This window comes from Schistosoma haematobium, chromosome 1 (assembly GCF_000699445.3).
Source record: "Schistosoma haematobium chromosome 1, whole genome shotgun sequence".
Lineage (NCBI taxonomy): Eukaryota > Metazoa > Platyhelminthes > Trematoda > Strigeidida > Schistosomatidae > Schistosoma > Schistosoma haematobium.
This window is the reverse complement of record NC_067196.1, coordinates 61,685,826-61,708,577: the sequence shown is the minus strand read 5'-3', so window position 1 is coordinate 61,708,577 and position 22,752 is coordinate 61,685,826. Positions and strand designations below refer to the sequence as shown.

General features: G+C 32.8%; 1 protein-coding gene across 1 annotated transcript; it reads right to left on the bottom strand.

Moving 5' to 3' along the window:
• Positions 1–423: 423 nt before the first annotated feature.
• On the bottom strand, positions 424–22,752 carry ANKRD42_1 (Ankyrin repeat domain-containing protein 42). The gene is made up of 7 exons (XM_012942060.3): positions 22,150–22,752; positions 18,147–18,471; positions 14,098–14,608; positions 8,777–8,899; positions 5,265–5,348; positions 4,713–4,791; positions 424–1,362 (listed from the first exon to the last, which is right to left on the bottom strand). Exons 1-7 carry the CDS (start codon positions 22,166–22,168, stop codon positions 1,346–1,348), a joined length of 1,158 nt encoding a protein of 385 aa, XP_012797514.3. The 5' UTR covers positions 22,169–22,752; the 3' UTR covers positions 424–1,345.

The window sequence follows — 22,752 nt, the reverse complement described above, 5'->3', positions numbered from 1 at the left end:
TTTGGTCGTGGAGTTTTCGTCGTTCTTCTGAACGACATCATCAGCACAAACTTCAGATAAAAGTGAAGTGTTAGAATTTTGATTTTTGTTCCTATATTTGTGTATGATTTTCCTGATTGGTTGATAAATTGGATCGATTTCAATGTGGTTGTTGATTGCTGAGTTCCAGGCTTCTAAAAATTCTCTGGTGTTTTTGGAATTTCCTCTGTCCAAGATTTCCACATTTTTCCAATCAAATGAGTGTCCGCAGTTGTCCATGTGTATTGATATAAGTGAAGTATCATGGCGTTTGACTGCTAATTGATGTTCATGAAGGCGAAGGTGAATGGGGCGTTCTCTCTGTCCGATGTAGTATTTTTCGCAGTTGGCACAATTTATTTTGTAGATGGTGTTTGATTTGTCTTCCTTTGTTATTTCATCCTTTGGTTTGCATAGGATTGATTGTAGCGACTTTGTCGGCCTGTGTGCCACACCTATCCCGAAGGTTTTCAGCAGTCTCGTTGCGGTTTCTGATATGCCTTCCAGTGCGTTTCAGTGTGTCCTCGCCCTTTTGAACAAAGTGTGTACGCGGTTGATTTTGTGAGCGAGGACACACTGGCAGCACGAAAATATGAAGAGGAGTACCTGAACGACGTATTTCAAAAGAACGGCTACCCAATCAACTTCGTCAAAAAATACCAACCGCACGCAGCGTCAGAACCTAAGTCAAGCACAGAAATCAACAAAAGGATCGCCCTACCACACATAGAAGGCATACCAGAAACCTCAACGAGACTGCTGAAAACCTTCGGGATAGGTGTGGCACACAGGCCGACAAAGTCGCTACAATCAATCCTATGCAAACCAAAGAATGAAATAACAAAGGAAGACAAATCAATCATCCACCTGAGCTACAAATCTTCTCCACCATCTCAACTACATTCAGTGCTACACATTTTACACTCGTCAAATTTAAAATGATAGTTCAGAACTGATCTGTACTGACATGGTTTAAGAACAATTAGTGTAATGACTAAACACAGTGATCACTACTGATTTAGGGAGGTGTGTATCTGTTATAATGGACCAATTGGCGATAAATACACAATGCAGATATAAAAGGGTTGTTTGACATTCGGTCAGTGAAACGGTGTAAAAGAAGTTTAACAAAAATGAAGATAAATTAGTTTTTGCATCTGATTTTCTTATGATACAATACATAATAATTGAACTATACATCTTTACTGACAAGAAGTCGGAGAATATTTTTCCTTCCCATTGATGAAATTCTTTTATGGTCTAACTCCTTTGTATTTTTTTCGTATATATAAAATCAGGTTTCACCATAGCTTCATGTATTCAGTGTTCACAATCCTTTCGTAACTAAAATTTTTCAATAGACCAAAAATATTCAAATTTTAGAGGAAAGTAAATTTGAAGTGTCAGTAATATGAATTAACTCACTAATTCGTTGACTAAATTCACAAGTATTATGGTCATGATTTGCTCGTCTGTAGATTCAACAGTGGCATATTTAAAGTTTGTCCATTAGTCTGTTCCCGTCTGTAGCTCTCCTAGGGTTACTGCCAGTCCCAAGCCCGGGTAAATTAGGAGGGTTGGGCATGGGGTCGGCTGACACATCCCGTAAAAAACGACCTTGCTAAGAAACGCTAACCAGATTAGACAAATTAAACCATTTAAACTCTGTCCTCCGAGTTGAAGGAAGAATTTTGATGCCTCATGATGAAAGCCGAGATTCTTCGGAAGTCATGAGATCAGCGCCCCTTCTAACAACCAGAGCAACAATAATTATATATGTAGATGGAATGTCCGGACAATGTGGGATACTAGGAGAACTAATGAAATAGTTATGGAAATAAGGAGATACAAATTGACGGTACTCGGAATCAGTGAAACCCATAGGACCGAAGCTGGACAGAAAAGGATAGGTTCGGGAGAGATGCTTCTGTATTTTGGTCACGAAGAATATGTTCCGAACAAAGGAGGTGTGAGAACTAAATAGGTACCACACTACTATCAGTACCAGGAGACATTTTCAACAGTGTTGCTGAACCGGATGAAAGATTCAGTAGACACCCAACCTCAAGATCAACAGACTGAATTCCGTAAGGACCAGTCGTGCATAGACCGAATCATTATTGAACAATGAATTGAATGGAACTCGCCACTATACATCAACTCCCTTGACTATGAAGAAGCATTTGACAGTGTGGATAGGAGGACCTTGTGGAACCTTCGCTGTCACCATAGTGTGCCTGAGAAAATCGTCAACTTCATCCGGAATTCATACGATGGGTTACAGTGCAAAGTGGTGCATGAAGGAGAGCTGACATATGCATTCCAAGTATGGACCGGAGTCAAGCAAGGCTGCTTATTCCCCTGCTACATCTTCTGGTGGTTTAATGGATTATGAAAACCTCCACATATGAGAGGAAGCACAGAATACAATGGACAGTTAAGATGGAGCTAGACGATCCGGACTTCGCAGATGACTTGACCTTTCCATCTTATACACGCGGACAAATGAAGGTGAATACAGCCAATGTAACAGCAGCCTCTGCATCAGTAGACTTCAGCATACATAAGAAAAAAGGCAAGGTCCTCAGATGCAACATGGAGAACACCAACCCATTAACACTTGATGGAGAAGCTCTGGGAGATGGAAACTTTCACGTACCTGGACAGCATCATCATCGATGAACAAGGCGGGTCCGATGCAGACATAAAAACAAGGATTGGCGAGATAAGGACCGCTTTCCTGCAGTTGAGGAACATGTGGAACTCGGAACAAGTGTCAACCAATATCAAAGTCAGATTCTTCAATACGAACATCAAGACGGTCCTACTGTACGGTGCTGAAACTTGGAGAACTACTACAACCATCATCATAAAATTGTGAGTATTTATAAACAATTTCCTATGCAAGATACTCAATGTCCGTTAACTGGATGCCATCAGCAACAGCCTACCGTGAGAGAGGACAAACCAGCCTCCAGCTGAAGAAGAAATTAGGAAAAGACGCTGGGAGTAGATAGAACATACATTTCGAAAATCTCCAAGCAACATCACGAGGCAAGCACTAACTTGGAATCCTGAAGGGAAACGGAGAAAATAACAACCAGAGAACACACTGCGCTGAGAATTGGAAGTAGATGCCAAAGGATGAAATAGCACCTGAAAAGGATTGCCCAGGACAGAGTTGGATGGAGAATGCTGGTGTGAACCCTATGCTCCTCCAGGAGTAGTGATAGTCGTAAGTAAACACTGGTCTGTTACTGAATTTACAATACGCTATTATTTTGTCAAACAACTGTTTCACGAAGTATGTGAAAAGGTCGACAACTAGTCCCTTCATACTTCATGAAAGGTATACATTTACTAAATTTATTTACTAGGATCTGTAATTTTATATTGCTTTATGTTTGTAAATAAAGACTATAATTAGACAGTCTAATCTAAATGGTAAAATAAGGAATACATCCCATTATTTTAGGTCATTCTACTAGATTGCAAGCGCAAAGTGGAGAAGACAATCTTTTAGTTTTATAGTTTATGCTCATTATTTCGGGCTAAGATGATTTTTTGTAACGATAGCAGTTGGATAGATAAAACTTGTTTCAGTGATATACTTGTCATTGGTTTTAGAGGACAACAAACGATAGTTGAGTAACTCTTGCTACCATTTGTTTTTATGTTTCTTTCCCGAATAGTTCTGTAGTAAACCAGATTTTATCAGTCACACATAAACATTGGTACAAGGAGGCACCACATATATATGCGCCACTCGAAACATTCGATTTGTGTGGGGGCTGTGATACTGTCCGGACGCCCAAACCGAAGCAGGTTGTTTTCCTAGGGGGCCCCTTCACGGTCGTCTGACTTAAAGGTCTAATCCACAAGGTAGTGGAGCAACGTAAAGAAATGCAGTCCCATGGTAGCTGGTGACCAACAATTGGTTCATACGCCTTTTGTTCTCTCAAGATCCTGGAGCCCATATGCACCATTAGTTTGGAATCAGGGATTTCCAACCCTCCGTCTCCACCAACCTGGTTAAAGCGCCGGACATTAACCTTTATTCCTCTCAATTTCGTAAACAACACACTCACCACGAGAAGGAAGTCAATAGGATTTCCTTAGAAGTAGCTGTATACACGTGGCCATATGACAGCATTTCGACAGGGACAATGGACTCTCCCGACCCTCGGCCATACCAGGGTATTTGAGGGCTTTCAGTTACCACTTTATTGTCAATTATACCTTTAATCTTATGATACGTAATCGTGCCTCTTTGTAAATTTTTTTACCAGTTATTGCTAATGAATACCGACTGCAAAAACTTTTTCGATCTTTTTGAACTATGTGGTTTGTATATATACTGTCTTACTAGACCTAATAGTTTTACAATGTTTACATCATGAAAAGCATAATAAGTTTAGTTATGTTTAATTAATTACTCTAAACTTGAACAAGTAAAATCATGTGACATCCGCAACCCCCGTCATTAAATTTTCTACTTTTCTCAATCCATAACATGCTGAGTGAAAAACAAAGAAACGAATTATTCCACAATCCCAACTTAAACAAAACAGCTGATCAGTATACCTGCTTTTTAACTTTCACGATGACAACTATCTCGGAAGTGGTTCCTCAATAATGTCTTATTTTTGTGTCTAGTATCCCTTTAATATAGTTATGAATAATATTAAACTTACCTGGTGCTGAATTCATTTGCAGTAGTTGACAACCAACAGGTTCTGGCGGACGTAAATTAACTGATAACTGTAGATCTTTCTAAAATCACAAATAACAAATCTTTCATTTTTTAAAAATATGTATATATATAATCTTTTAACATTCACAAACTACAGTCAAACAACTAAACATGCATAACTCAATTAATTTTGTGTTGGTTTTATCAATATTCTCTTTGATGTTTAGAACTGTAGTTGATCAGTCTTTTATTGGCATATGTGCATCTTGTATGGATTGCCTCGATGTTGCCTTAAGTCAAAAGTATTATGATCAGAGATAGATGGTGGTTAGCAGCGGAATCCAGAATGCACAGTTCGTCATATTTGGGACTCATTAACTGGATGTGTCTGCATCCCAAAGTTGATGTTTACTCTAGGACTCGTACACAGTACCGTTCGCTTCAAACGCCATCGCGTTATCCACTTAGCTATTGGGTCCAGATAGGTGATAATTTATGCGCATGCATATATATATATATATATATATATATATATATGATCATTAGAACTTACCAATCTGTTTGGTTTGTGGTTTTCGGATCTTATTTGAGCACAGTTTTTGATCAAATCAAACTTAGACATATATCGCATTACTTCCTATTATTTAAAAAAGAAACACAAACTTTCATGTCATTTTATCGCAATAAATATATAAGATATATTAAACTTATCCAAGATTTCAACAAAATTCACGGTAAGTTTTCGTATGATTTTATATGTTCTTCGATTATCCAGTTGATGGTGCTTTTCGTTTAAGTGAGTAGTGGCTTAGTGATTAAAATATTTAGCTTCCAGTCGCTGGGTTCCAAGTTAAAACCCCGTTCCATATATACTCACACAAGATGTGTAGTTCATTTGTGATTAAGTCATAAACCGAAAGGTGGGTATGAAATTTAAGAATGTATAGTTAAGATTCGTTAGTTTCGAGTGAGATAATTATCAAGCGGAAGTGTGCAGGTTAAAATTATTGAGGAAGATTGCACTAGATATCTAGCCTAATCATTCTAAGCATCAAACTATCAACTCCACACTATTTGTGATGGAGTTTGGACGCTTAAATTTCAAGTTTCAGAGAATTAGGTTAACTCTTCTCATACAAGATCTTGAACGAGTATAATTCTAAGCGAAAGAACAATATTTTATTGTTTTAAGTAAAAAGTCAGGTTGTTCTAGGTGTATTTGTGACTAATATGTTAATATTCTCATTGACAAGATTTCCTTCGACATATCCGACATTACATCATGTTCTCTACGCAAAATTGACTTAAAATACAACTCAGATCGAAAATATATCATCAGAAATGTATAGATATTCCAGATGATCTGATCTTAGAGAAATTGTCATAGAAAAGCATATGGAGTCTCGACATATAATTGTCCTACATATTAACTAGTGACTATTATTGAGCAGTAAATTGACCTTCACCTTTTTACTTAGTTACAATAAAAATTAATGGTTGAATTCATGAGTTAATCGACTCATAAATTCGGCTATTAAATTACTACAGTCTCCACAAAAACCCGCCTTCTGATAACAATTAATATTATCAACTTTGTCAGCTACTGGATTTGGTAATGGTATAATAAGAGAAAGAAGTTACAATTTTGGTATTACAGAGTGTATTTCCAATCGGTGTAAATCTGGTTTATATCTTCAAATAAAATAACCTTGGTTGGTAGGTTAATGCTGACATCAAGAACGTTAATGCAAAGATAAAGTGACCATAACATGGTTCCTACTAGTGTTATCGATCTAGTGCTCAAGCAAATTATAATATAAAACCTGACTGATGATCACATCACAATTTTGAAAAATAATTACATCAAATTAATTCGCTAATTATGAACCCCTTAGTAACTATACATCTTTCATAATACATAAAAATACCCGACTATATCTAAATAATTCGATGGAAACGTCAAAATGTTATGTTACTTCTATTTAAACTGTATATCGCCTATTAAATCTTAGTTTTACACTTCTTTTTCTAAAAAAAGTATTCACATTGTAAATCAACCTCACAATACCATCACGATTTCACATTCATTCCTTGTCAGGTGATTACGGTAAAAATTTAACACTTTAAATGTATACGAATTTTTATTGATTGATAAAGTAAATAATAGGGAATGATTGAACATGATTAACTTTTGAATCATCTGTTCATTATCACCAAAAAGAGTAAAAGTACATTGGTAATGTGTAAATCGACTGGATAGATATTTCTAAAAATCATTTTGAGTTGTATCAGAACTTATCTTCCTGTTGTGCCAATCTTATAGCAGTTTGCCATTTCTTGTAGACTTAATTAGATATCAGTACGGAGGTTCATGGAAACTAGTGAAAGTTATTAAAGTCACAGGCCAACCTAATTTCGACAAGCATTAAAAAACAGGAAGCCCTTGAGAACTATTATGGAACTCAACAGTGCACATGCACGATTCCATCGGAGATCGAAACTAGGACCTTCATGTCTCACAACAGAATAATTAAATAACCATGGAATCTAATTTTATTTTATCATATGTAAACTCTTGTTCCAAAAAAGGTGATAAGTCTGTTCATATGGAGGTTGACATTGGACTTTGCTCTAATGAGAAAATAATAATAATAATATATTCTGAAAATAATAATTACAGAACCAAATAATCAATACGTTACAGCTTATTTCACTCGATATTTATGATTACTAGTTTATTTCATTTTAATTTTTGTTCACATACATGACACCAGATAAAATTTCTTTTAAATTCAGTGAATAACACAAACTTTACATAAACGAGTTAATAGTTGGATTCATAAGTCAATCAAAGCTAGACCACCATGAAAAACATGGAAGCATTGGACGGCTGATTCGTCTTACTATAAGACTACTCAGCAGCGTGCATCCACGACCCCACTCACGGGACTCGAACCCGGGACCTTCGGTCTCGCCCTCGAGCGCTTAACCTCTAGACCACTGAGCCGGTGTCCAGCTGTGTTGATGTCTAACTTCAACCAACCCACGAAATTGAGCGACACATCCACCAATGTCTTCAGTGAGTTACTATCTCACAACAGTTATGATCATTTAAATTTTTGTAACTTAATTATCTGAACGAACCTAATCAGCTACTCATTGTTTCATAAATTTGACCTTAAACTAATTGTATATGATTGAGTTGACAGGTTAATAAAGAATATTCTGATTCTTGTTATGAATTCATTATAAAGTTTCTAATATTTCGTTATCTTGTAGCAATTAGTATTATTACGTACCTATGTGATTTAACCTGACCTTTGAAAAGATGAATTATTCTAATCTTAACAAAGATTAGGATTAATCACACAGGCTTGTAGAAATACTAATCGCAACAATCTAATAATAATGGTCTGAAGAATTTTATTTTCCATTTACCTGAATGATTATCATTATTGCCACTTTGTTGGATTATAGAATCGTAACTGAATATGGAATGATAGATCTTAAAAAATAATTACATATCTAGAGAAAATCAATCATCAACAGACATGTTCTAGTAAAATGTGATTATGATATAATTCGAAACTTGATCATCATCTCTCTGTTGACTGCATGGACTTCAAATGCATAAATTTCATTATTATTATTATTATTAACCATTCACAAGGTAACGTCTTAAATGTTGATCATTTTCTTAGAAATTCATGTCAAAAGTGGAAATTGAATCTTACATTATACTGCTTATCATGTAGGAAGTATTCACATTTATAAATTCAGTAATTTTATTATAACATATTTAGTGGTATGCGAAATCGTATGATAATCTGTTGGCGAAAATTCTATTGATTTGTGAAATTGGTAAAATTAATTTAATTCATTTAACTAATTCAACTTAGTAACTAAATCCAAGTCTCCATACTTGGTTTTGAGTAACGTGCTATGCCTAAGAATTAGTGATACTAGCAATTTATTCAAAAATAAACAATCAAATAGGACCTAATGGCTAAAAGTATCTTAACCACTTAAATATTGTTATATAACACAAGAATAACATTAACTTACATTATCTGTTTCGTTTTCTATTAATATTTTCTCCATATTACCAGTGTGCTTTTCATTGGAGTTTTGAGTGATATTAAATTTTTGAGTATAAGCGTCACAATTAATATTGGGTGTTTTTAAACCCTAAAATAAGAAACAAATCGAAAAAAAGTAATAACTTATCATAAGAAGTATTCTTGGGACTGGGTTTAGTACTATAAATAATAATGGATGATAGTCTCACAATATCTAGCACTTACTGAATTTGGAGATATGAACACTTGGGTACTAACTCAGTTATCTGAAAATTTAAGGTTCGATTCCTGGAAAGCTCATGGGTGCAGAAATATGAGGAGTCCCACACTAGAATAGAATAGGCATCCAGTGCTTTCGATTTCTTGATAAAATTAGTCTCTAATGTAAACTATATTCAATTTTTGTTGTTGTGTATCATACTAATGTATGAGATCAATATTACATCATATCTTCATTGTTGTAAACTGATTCACTTAATTAAAAATTATGTATTAATAACTGCTAATAGTTGCTAGTGAGTATATAGCTCAAGTCTATGAATGCTTTCACCATGTGTATATTTAAAATAAATGCAAATTGTTTAATCAGTTCATATTTGAATTGAAAAACAAACTTACTGGATACATCCACTTTTCAATATACCAATTCTCTTCAATGAACTGTTTTCTACAATAATTTGCATTACACGTAATCTCACATTTTTAAGATTTCAGGGAATTGTTTCTTCATTGTATTTTTAATACTTTATTCAGTTATTATTATCTAGTCAACAGGCGTAGAAATTTCATCGCTTAGTTAACCGATGTATTCAGTAAGGCTGAATTAATAATGATGACTAACTCAATTCTTCTGGAAACAACATTATCTAATAGTGTGTTTATTTAACACCATTTAATTAACTCACAATTGTGAAATTATTCCTATTTTATTCTTTAAATTGTGTAGATTAATAATTGCTTGTTTTTAACATGATACTCTATATACATGTGATTAGGGACTATAATTGGAAACCCTAATATGGTTTCAGAATTAAAGATGATGGATTGATAAATACAATATGTATACTCTCTTACTACTTTCTGTAAGTTAGTGTGATAATTTTCTCATCAACTATCTACTTTATGAAAACGTACTAACATATACATAAACATAAAGCTTAACATAGAAGGTCTTAACTTTCTAAATCGACTCTAAATGATAATTGAGTGAACATTTAGTGCTCCTAAACGTTGATTTATTTAACAATCTATTGCCATTTATCTCATCATTTAATCAACTTATTAAAGTAAAGATAAATATATAGTTAATTATAATGATGACTTAATCCAAATTAATAATGCACCGTTTATGTGTATGAAATATTATTGACTTTTATTTGTTGAATATTCTGTATTAGTGATTGATAGGTCAATTTAATAATCAATCAGTTTAGAGTAATTAGTCCTATTTATAAAGTTTGATCGAGAAATAAAATGACGGATTTGATCTGAGAAATGTGATGTATTTGCGCTTTACATTTCAAATAATCTGTTCGTACATATACATATAAACAGAACATCGAACTGACATCAATACAGCCTCGAAAACATTGTATAGGAAATGCTAATGACGAATTCTTAAGTTTATAGTAACCATGGTTAACCGGAAATTCAAACCCCATTTGTCTGTACAGAAATAGTTTGTCGTAACCATGAATTTGCCCTGGTAATCTTTAAGCCATTTTATAGCCTAGAGTAATGAGACAATTTCCTATTTTTTCCATGCTATGTTAATTTTCTTGCTCCTTTATTAACAAAATCAATCAGGTGCTCTGTATTTTTTATATTCATGCGGGATTTGATTCTATTTAGTAATTATAACTATGTAACCATCTTAATCAATAAATAATTAACTATCAACCATTTGTAGCATCCTATTCAAGTCTCTTTTCTACTCAGATAACTATGTCAAATAATATCATATTGGTAAAATAAACTTTGTATAAGTCGAATATTGTTAGTACAAATTGATTCGTATCAGAAGGGGTTTTGTGAAGATTTCAGTCATTTCAATAGTTGAGATCATGAGTCAATTGGAGCTACACAACCGTGTAAAACCTGCAAGCACTGGATAGCCGTTTCATCCTATTTTGGTCTAGTGGTTAAGTGCTCGCACACGAGACCAGTAGGTCTTGATTTCGAATCTCCAGAGGCGGGGTCGTGGATGTGCACTGCTAAGGAGTCCCATACTAGGACGAAACGGCCATCCAGTGGTTCCAGGTTTTCCATAGTGGTCTAGCCTCAATTGACTCATGATTTCAACTATTGAAATTATAAGTTGATTCATAACATAAAAGTTATTTAAACTCAATAATAATACAAAATCATAAATAAAAATCCTGAAATCTATCAAAAACCAATGCCAAATTTATTTACAAAACTCGTATTTTTTGGTAGGTAACTCAGTCTAACTAGCTACAAGTAGCTTGTCCTTATAAACTTGAAATTATTTTGTGAGATATCATAGACAAAATTTGTTTTACTATGTGTGCTGTTTTATAGAATTAAAAGTCAATGATTACATAATAGTGTTTTTGTTGTTGTCTATTTCTCATTTCAATAAAATATGCAATCCAAAGGTCCAACAGTTTTTCTTATTAATTAGTGTAATGAATAAGGAATTTAAGAATATCGAACTAGTCAGTATGATATTTATTTAGAATAATAATCTTCTGAAATTATACCTATCCAATTTTGTGTACACATATACAATACTGTAAATGTCATCCATCCTTTAAGAGAAACCTATGAATGATTATCATAGAACTGACTTCAAAATCTCTTTATGTGAAAACTAAAAGACAGAATTAGTTAGTGTATTATTCATCAATAATTTATAATAAACTAATTTGGATAGTGTTATAAGAATTACATTTGGCCTAATATTTATAAATACCACGTATAACTTACATTACATCTTGTGCATTAAGAAAGTATTTACGTGTAATTTCTTTAGTAACCTATGACTAACATATCATATGATGAATATTTATAGTCATTGATGTGAAATGCCCAGAAGTATGATATAAACTATTTCATTAGGTTATATAGGAATGTTGATCACATGAAACATGGGAAATAGTTAGGACATTAAACAAGATTAACTAAACAACGATGTTGATTTTGTAGTGGTTTTTAGAGCATATGTAAATTTAGTGTTTAATTGATGTATTACGTAGAAATACTCTTAATTAATTCCAAACAATTACATAGAATGTTAACAACTAAATAATATGGAAATCTTATGTCTAACAAACATTAATAAATAACAATCACGGTCTCTTACAATTGACTGATTACTGGATAGTGACCAAATGTCATGTATGTCAAATTCTTATTAGTGCTGATCGATTTTATCGATCAAATTGCAAATTGACGTCAAAATCTACTTAAAGTAAATATTAGTAATATATCGATCATACCGTCAGAGTAATATTTTCCAAAACTGTTCTAGTTTATTTGTCTGAAATGATTACTACCAAAGATCAGTTTAGATTAGAGATCTGTGTATACTAGAGGTCGATAGTTAGATTAGTATTTGCCAACTACGAGCAATAAAGTAGTTTATATAAATGTGTATTGATTCAATTTACCGTACGTCATATTGTCACAGATTGATAAGATTACAGAGATAAGAACACAAAGATTAAATGTAATATCATCAAATGTTATAAAAATCTAAGCACTTAAAAGTGTTGAATGAAGCAGGGAAACTAAAGTATAAAGTGGTATTAAAACTCTAAATTTAGGAAAGATAAGTTATGAATGAATCTTCACTGCTGATGTCGTTTTTTTGTGATAAATCGACTAATTCCTTTTGTCATAGATTATGAGTATCTCAGAGACCTTAATCAGAAAGTTATAACTTCCTGACACAGCTTAGATAAATAGCCAATTATTTGGTCCAGTGTCTTGATTTAATCTCCATTTTCTTTTTAAACTCTTCTACAGTATAACAATTTTGTATCCGGTTGGATAACTAATAAGGAATAACAAGTTTCAACCACTTTATTCGGTGTTAGTAACTGCAATGTGTCATTTTTTACCTTCCTATTTTCTTGACAATGATTTTGATAGAATTCAAATATTTCATCAGTTTGCTGTACTTATTGTTCCAAATTCTTATCTCAACTTGATGGGTATTTTATATCTACCTATGAAACATGAAAGGTTTACGCTACCTTTGTAGTGTTAGTCTTTTCAGCTTGATTTTCGTTTGAGGTACCGCTTAAGTCCTAAAATACATAAATTTCATCATACCTCCTATTCTTAAAATTTCGTGTTTAACATAAAATGTTTGCCTACTTAAATTCGGCAAGTAATATAAATACTCTGATGAATTATTCGCTTCTCATTCCCATTTGTATAAATGAAACTCAATGTAAACTTGTCCTTAAGCTACAAAGATTAATTTTATGTGATATTTGATATCAAAAAACTGCTTTTAAAATTTACTGGCGATTTCGGGGATGTTTTAATCTAAACGAGGTCACGAGATGCAGGTACATCCAGCTGACGAGTCCCAAACAGGACGAAATGCGCGTCCTGGATTCCACTGCTAGCCACTATCCATAATTGCATACAAAAAGCTTGTGAATTAAGGCAATATCGAAGCATACGCACAGTATGCACATATGCCAATAACAGACTGGTCAATTGCAGTCTTAAACCTCAATGGGAAGATACAAGCCAAACATTACCAAGTGAATTTAAATTCTCTTCAGTTTGAACTTTCATGTCACTTCACATAAATATCCAGTACAATAATGTATGAAAGAATTGTTCAGAAAAACAAATTCTTAATGAAGACATACACTGGAATTAAATTCATATAATATTATTTGTGTATCTGATCTGTATTAACTTTAAACCACTGTCTAGAATTAATGAAATCAGGGATTATACTGAAATATGTTACGCAATAAAGGCAAATTGTTCACGAAATTATGATGAATTTACTTTAAAAGTAACCGTTGTTTTATCCTATAAGGGATCATTAAGTTATACTGAAGGAAGCTTTTGAATAGTCAAACTGAGATTAAGTTGGTTGTTGAAATATAGGTTTATTAATTAGATTTTCTCTTTCATTCCCGATAGTTCACTATTATCTACTATATAATTGAATTTTCCTAACAATAGATGATTTTACTCGTCGTTTTCCCGCTGACATTAATTTCAATGAAAACTATCTTAACAGAAATTGGATAAGAAAATTTTTCGTAAACTCTAATTAAATTTAAAATAAAGAAAGATTATTTCTTTACTTACCAGCTGGATATCTTTACTCCCACTATTCAAGATATGCTCAGACCATAACGTTGTAAACAAAGGTGATTTTTGATATGAATAATAGTGATAATGATAACAATAATAGTAATAGTAATAATAACAACAATAATAATGATAATGATTATCATAAGTGTAACAAATATTCTTTTTTCCATCGTTCATACTATTCACTGAAGTATTTAGATCAATTGAAATATCGGAATGTATATTATTACACGCGGATAAATTAATAATTCCCCATTTAGATTTAGTTCTAGATTGCTTATAATCAACTTTTTCCAGTTTAGCTCGTTGAATCGTCTTACTAATAGTTTGGATATTTATAGAGATTGTTGTGTTAAGGGGATTCGATGATTTTGCATGACTTGTACTACTTATATTAGTAGGAGGAGGAGTATTGTTCTTGTTGTTGTTGGTACTAGTGTTGATGTTTCGATTAATAAGAACAGGATTGTATCTTGTAAAATTGGAAAGTTTACCGCAAGTTATCCTGTAAAATAAAGAAATAGTTGAAGTAGTATGCTAAGTTTTCTCACAAGTTTACTGAATATGCTTGTAATATAACACTCTTTGAGTGATTTCAAGTGATAAGTTTTTGGAGATAGCTTTAGTTAAAGGCTGATATCAACTAGAGAACTATTTAAAACCAGCGAGTACTGGATGGTAATTTCCTTTCAGTTTGAGAATCCTAAGTAGTTAGCACTCATAATCTACCTTTATACAAATTCTAGAAGATTCAGGCCCCATGTCCAACTGGTCAAATCGTAGATTCATCATCTGCAATCGATTGGTTCATATTTCCAAATTCATTTAATTCGAGAGATTGTATGATTATTATAGAGTATCATTGGAGATTTCTATTTCACTCCTAACATTTTCTTAACTACACCACTTACAATTTTTTGCCAGAAACCATACGATGCATACTTTTTCTGTAATTTTTCCTTGACCATAGAATAATAATTGGAGTTTAGTATGATCTAACAATTAGTACTGGTATCAACAAAACAAACTGAATTAACTAACACGCGATATTATTAAGCGAAAATGGATAATGATTGGCGGTGGAATTCAGGGCTCATATTTTGTCCTATTTGGAACCTGTCAACTGAAGGTACTTGTATCAGTCCTGATATTCACTTCGGGACTTGAATCTTTTTCTTGAAACGCCAACACTCTACCCACTTAACTACTGAGTACAGTTAGTCACAGGTTTTTGAAAATGGGTTGTGTTCTAATTGTGACGGTATGAATTGTTCTTTCATGAGTGTTGAGAACCACAATGATCAATCTCTTAGGAAGCATGTGTACGCTGAACGGATTGCCTCAATATTCCCACTAGTCACGAACACTGTTGGCCAATATCTACCTTTATTTAATGATTTCAATGACTGGTAGCATTATAGAAGCAATATGCTCAGAATACACACATACCGAAAAATACCGATCAGTTCCACTTCTTAAAACCAATGACAGGAAGATTCAAACACTTACGACTGAAATGAAACAGAATTACTGTTAATTTTTCAAACTTTAAAAATGTCTAAACTTATTGTTGTCATAAATGAAATGATTATAACTTCGTACACAAACAAAGCAATCTCTTGTCATCTAATTAAAATTCCAAAAACAGATAATTCAATGCTACAAGTATATTCCTTTATTGTTTATACCATTCACGAAATATATCCTCAGGCAAATCAGTGTCGCGACAAAATATTTAATTTTATTGAATTGATAAACTATGGATTTGGTCATATGTCTCCTCAGGAAAAGTTATAACTTTCATTTGTATACCATGTGCTACCCGGGTGCCCGAACCGAAACAGGTAGTTTTCTTAGGGGGCCACACCCCGAGCCTTTGACCTAAAGGTCTGATCCACAAGGCAGTGGAGCATCGTGAGGAGATGCAGTCTCATGATAGCCGGTGACCAATGATTGGTTCATACGCCATTTGTTCCTTCAGGATACTGGAGCCCATGTGCAACATTGGTTTGGGATCCGGTTAAAGCGCCGGACATTCGCTTTTCGTCCCCTCATTTTCGTAAACAACACCCCCGCCACGGGAAGGCAGTGAGTAGAAATTCCCTGGAAGAGGCTGTATACGCGCGACCGTGTGAAAGCATTTCGAGAGGAAGGGCAGGCCCACCCCACTCTCGGCAATGTCTATATAGTTATATCCGATTTGTCAATAAATTAAAGATCAAATGTAATATTTTCTATATTAAGACTGAAAGACTGACGAAACTCTGAGAAGTCATATGGGATATATTTTATGTCCATAAAATACCCACTGATGTCACATACACTATACAGTAGGAAAAGCATAAATATATTAGAACCTATAAATCAATACGTGCAAATTGTTCAGTAATTGCTTTTCTTTATTCATTGATGAGGAATAGGTATAGATCATTTAAACAATGAGGTATCGGTTGCTTTTAACTCTAAATGAAACAACATCATACATTAGTTTTTTCTTTTGTTTTCCATTCAAACCATTCCAAGTAAATTAGCAAACTTATTATTTAAACGATTTTCTTTTTATACATAATTATTTCAAACCTTTAAGCTGTGAACAGGAGTAGTATGAATAGACCTCACGATAAGCGTTTAATCAAATAAGCACATTGGTTAAACTCTTCACTAACAACATAAAAGTGACTATCAGTTAGTTAGCTTCCAACTATCTTAACATGTTGGTCAACAAAGTTAACTAGAATAGTCAAAATATTCTACGTCATTATAAAATTGCAATATTCAGAACGCTTAGTTCGATAGTAAAACATTTAACATGATGTAGATTTATTTGAAAAACAACAAATAAATTTCAAGACTAATATTAGAATAAAGAATATTCTTTTCGATAAATTCTCCTCAGGTTCTACAATTAAATTAATAATCCGACCTTTAGTAGTCAAATGTAATTGTCTGTGTTATCTTTATTCACAAATCTTTGTATTATTATTATTATTACTATTATGCTTTAAGAGGTATTTCGTGAAGTTCTAGTGATAAGCAGTGACCAGTGGAATTCAACCAGGTCTGTTGTGACATAGTAACTCACCGAAGACAATGGTGAATATGTCGCTCAATTTCGTGGATTGTTTGAAGTTAGACATTAACACGGTTGGATGCTAGGTGAATGGTCTAGTGGTTAAGAGCTCGCGTGCGAGACTGATAGGACGTGGGTTTGGATCTCGCGAGGTGTGATCGTGGATGAGCACTGCTGGGGAGTCCCACAATAGGACGAAACGGCCGTCCAGTGGTTCCAGGTTCTCAGTGGTGGTCAAGTTCCAATTGACTCATACTCTCAACCATTGAAATTATTATTATTATTATTATTATTATTATTATTATTATTATTACTATTGGTTAAACATCATGATTAATCTCCCCAATACATGATTCACTTACTTCTTATTCATCCCAACTTATTATGTCTTACTAATCATTTTTTACACAAAATAGTCTTTGATTAGACATTTGATCGAATTGTAATTGCACTATTATTTCTCTCACTCTATCTAAACCATATTTATTCCAATCATGGATCTTAAATTCCCACTTAATAGATGAGTTAATTCAAGTTAACATTCCATATAAGTCATGTCAACATTAACAATTATATTCTATCTTGTTTATTTTATTTGACAATCCTAAATTTCAATGGTTGAAATCATGATTCAATTGAAGCTAAACCACCATGGGAAACCTAGAAACACTGGATGGCCGTTTCGTCCTAGCATGGGACTCCTCAGCAGTGCGCATATATAATCTCGCCCTCCCCCCCCCGCAAGATTCATGATTTTAACTATTGAAATCTTAAATTCACATGCTTTAACTTTAAATGATGTACTTTACCTTTAACCTAGACACTTTTCAGATCATTAATTTGGATCTATGAATTGTAGAACCTGAAGAGAATTTATCGACAAGATTATTCTTCGTTGAAATATTAGTCTTTGAATAAGATGAGAATCATTAAACAAATAAATTTCATATTAGTAAACAAATTGAGAACTTACGATAAGACTAAAATTGTTATACTATTATTATTGTTATCGTTCTGATTATTATTATGATTATTATTATTATTATCTTGCATTAAATTTGTACAAATTGATTTAGCCATAATTAATAATTCATCATATGGACACATTGTATAATGAATTTGATTTAAATGTTCATTATGTATTAATATGGTATATCGTTCAGGACTACAATATGTACAATATTTTTGACAATATTTTATATGTTTTATTTTATTTATATTAAATTTATTCACTGATTGTATATGATTAAATTTCCGTTTCATTGTTTTAAATAGAAGGAATCCATTACCAAGATTTACTAGAAATAAAGAAAATATGAAATAAATGAATGAATAAATAATTTGAAATGAATTAAAAGAAGATTTAAGTGAAACAATATCAAGTGAATTAACTTCATCCCATTGTACAAGCAAGTGGCTATCAGGACTCAGTAGTTAAGTGGATAACGCGATGGTGTTTGAAGCAAACGGTACTGGTTTTGAGTCCCAGAGTGAACATCAACTCTGAGATGCAGATCCATCCAGCTGACAAGTCCCAAATAGGGCGAAACGCGCGTCCTGGATTCTACTGCTAGCCACTATCCATCTTTGCTTATAATGTTGTTTTCTTTGTGTTTTTTTCATAAAATGAGGACTGTTTATTATTATTATTATTATTATTATTATTATTACCTAGCTCGGTTTGATATTTAGTTGCAACAGACGCTGAAGTCAATTTGCTGACATCGATCCATTTAGGACGATGAATTTTTTGACCACTGAAATGTAAGGTAAGATCATCGCAAACAAGAGCATGATCAGAGTCCAGATCGATACTTCAAAAGGAGCGACAATTTTGTACACAACCACGATAGTGGTAGCTGATCATTATGTTATCAATTTGAGTCTATTATTATTATTATTATTATCATTGGCTTTATTCAATATTATATTTTTGGTACAATATAGAATTCTCAGCATAATGTATTTCAACAAGTTTCTTTTTCTTATTTCTTGATCGATCCTTGAGATAAATATTGAGTGGTCGCCAGTTAGATGTTAAAAGTTCGGGAATCGATATCTGAATAATATACATATTTTTTCGATGCATATTCCCAGCAACCACAGTGTATTTGATTGGACTGTTTTGTAACTTGTACAGTGAAATGTCGCAAACTTGTCACAAACGCTATTGAATAGGTTATGCGATTAATTGGCATAATAATGTATTAAAACAGACAAGAAAACAGATAACTTGTTGAAATATCCAAGTGGCAGGAACAGATAGTCCAGATATTCAAATAGGCCGCATGGAATTTATATCAACTTAGATGAAATCGATGTTAGGTATAGTAAGAAGTTCATTTGATATCATCATGTTATAATTACATCTAACACTATTTGTATAGTATTGTATTTTGTATTATTGAACAGAAATTTCCCATATTTTCGAGATTGTACTAGTTTGAGTTTATTTTGTTTAGTTGTTTAGAAGGAAATGATTACCATTGCAGTCACTGTGGGTTGTTTTTTTTACCACATATGACATATAAAAGCACTATTTATTCTTCATTTATTAAGTCACTTTTTTCTATTATATCTATAGAGGAAATTTCATTTCAACTGAGTAATTTTCTTTATTATTCTACTGACTGATTCACTGTAAAGAGCACTTCAACAAATAAAAGATGACTCAGTCAAGCGATTCACTATTCGTAAAACGTTTGTCGAATGGAAATATTTAGAACAATTTGTTCCTTTGATGAATTTTGATAATGCAATATGAAAACGAAGTTTATCAGAATTATGTGATATATTTGCTTAATACATTTCGAACAATCCGATCACACATATACTTGTTAAGAACATTTATGTATGAAAATTAAAAGGTCAACTAGACAGGTTAAAGGTAAGCCATAACAAAGAAAAAAATAATATTAAACTACACAAAAACAAATGTGATTACCACTCTGGATAATAAATCAGTATTACCAGGGTAGGTTAAGTGTAAAGGGGGGGTTCAATTACCGTATAGCCAAGGCTTCAATAAACTTTAATATACGTCCTTGAAGGCTATTGAATAACACTACAAATGCTGACTTGATATCAACCTTATGACCAGTCTCAATCAAATGTTTCGCAATGGAGGATGATGTCTGTCTATCCTGTGATCTTATTTGACCATGGAATCCATTTGTTTCTGCAGCCATTTTGGTATGAGTTCATCTAAATATATCACATAATTCTGATAAACTTCTCATTGCATTATCGAAATTAATCAAAGGGACTAATTGCTTTAAATGAACATTTTGTTTATTTTTTTTCCATTTATCAGTATATTAATGTTGCTGTCTTATTTTTCATCCTGCAAATTTACAACACATCCGAACTAAAAGCTATTCTTATTAAGTGCAGATATAATGAATAAAATATTTAGCATTTTCAAAATTTTAATAGTTGAAATCATGAGTCAATTTAAGCTAAACCACCATGGAAAACCCCGAAACACTGAACGGCCGTTTCGTCCTAGCATGGGACTCCTCTGCAGTGCGCATCCATGACCCCGCTCAGGGAGATTTAAGCCCAATACTTATCAGTTTCGCGCGCGAGCACCTAACCACTAGACCACTGAGCTAGGCGGCATCCAACCGTGTTAATGTCTAACTTCAAACAATCCACGAATCAACATTCTAAATAATATTCTAAATTTTAAATTTATTATAAATAGTCATTAAAAAGTTTCTTTTATACTTTGTAACCGAGGAAAATGATATTCAATTGTCAAATCAAAAGTTTTTCTTTTAACAACTAATTCACTCTTGAATAGTTAAAAAGTGCCTAGTTCATGACGTAAAGTTTTGGTTCTAAACTTTCATAAAGTAATCAATAGAAATCTGATGTCACAAATGTTTTTATCTCTATATATTTAACAGGATTATTGAAATTAAGAGGTTATTCTAAGAAAATCAATCTTGATTTCGTAATATTTTATATTAATTATTTTCTTTTGATATAATTTAGTAGATCAAGTATAAAATCTGGCTATTAATATAAAAAATTTGATATATTCAAAGATGGATAGTGGCTAGCAGTGGAATCCAGGACGCGCGTTTCGCCCTATTTGGGACTTGTCAGCTGGATGGATCTGTATCTCAGAGTTGATGTTCACTCTGGGACTCAAAACCAGTACCGTTTGCTTCAAACACCATCGCGTTATCCACTTAACTACTGAGTCCTGATAGCCACTTGCTTGTGCAATGGGTTGAAGTTTAATTCACTTGATATTGTTTTACTTGAATCTTCCCATTGATGTTTAGGACTGAAATTGATCAGTCTCTTATTGGCACAAGCAAGTGGCTAACAGGACTCAGTAGCTAAGTGGATAACGCGATGGCGTTTGAAGAGAACGTTACTGAGTTCGAGTCCCAGAGTGAACATCAACTCTGAGATGCAGGTACATCCAGCTGACGAGTCCCAAACAGGACGAAACGCGCGTCCTGGATTCTACTGCTAGCCACTATCCATCTTTGCTTATAATGCTTGTAAATTAAGGCAACATCGAGGCATACGCACAGTATGCACATATGCCAATAAGAGACTGATCAATTTCAGTCCAAAAGCATCAATGGGAAGATTCAAGTAAAACAATATCAAGTGAATTTGATATATTGTTCGTTTATTTAATCGGTGCTCCCTAACAAAGAAACTAATATTTCTTCTTTTTAAAATAAAAGTTCTAAATGACTTTAGTTTGAATCATTAACAAAGCACAGAGTGTTGTTTCATTACAGATATACAACGATAGTAATCAACGACAAATATCAAACCAATTTATATTTAAAGAATAAGTCTTATTATCTAAAGTCAAACATAATATAACTGTACTTTTTATTTGCAAACATATATATATATATACATATATACTCTATTATTCAAAGAATCATAATCTCCACTTCAGTATGTGGTTTACAAAATTAAATAATCTAATTTTAACTTACCTTCAATTCGAAAGACCATTCTCAAAATGATTTGAAATGAATTAATGTTTTTTGTATCCTTAATTCTACCATATATTTATAGACATACTAATCGTGGGCGCAATAGAATTAGGACTTACTAAAAACAAATAATATTGGGAACCAATCCAAACATGTATTCTATACTTTTTTTTTTTCATTTAATTTAGCGTATTATTATTATTATTCTATCACCATCATTTTTTTTTTATGTCTATAAGTGATTGAGTCAAAATTTAGGGTTTCAATATTTTGTTTCTCTATTTTTATTAGTAGACTTATTATTCGTCTCCTTCAATTTTTACTAAAAGATGATGAATGTAAAGTAGTGTTATTTTAACTTCATAAAATATCATATAGTTTGTTTGTTTGTATGGGTACATATATATACGTGTCTATTTATATACATGTATATGTATGTCTTAATTGATCATCTAAATGAATTACTACTTTATATGAATGTCGACAGGTGCTTAATACTCCCATTTAACTAACTGAGCTGATTTTCCAATCACCTACAAATTATCATCATATATGCACTGTGTTTATCTAACGTTATATAGTTTAGATAAGAATTGTTTTTTT

What these genes read in the sequence shown, in the direction of transcription:
- ANKRD42_1 (XM_012942060.3), bottom strand. An exon ending in GGAGTAAAGATATCCAGCTG is followed by an intron (nt 8,900 to 14,097) that starts GTAAGTAAAGAA and finishes TTCTTATTTTAG; the next exon opens with GGTTTAAAAACACCCAATAT. An exon ending in ACCACAAACCAAACAGATTG is followed by an intron (nt 4,792 to 5,264) that starts GTAAGTTCTAAT and finishes TTGTGATTTTAG; the next exon opens with AAAGATCTACAGTTATCAGT.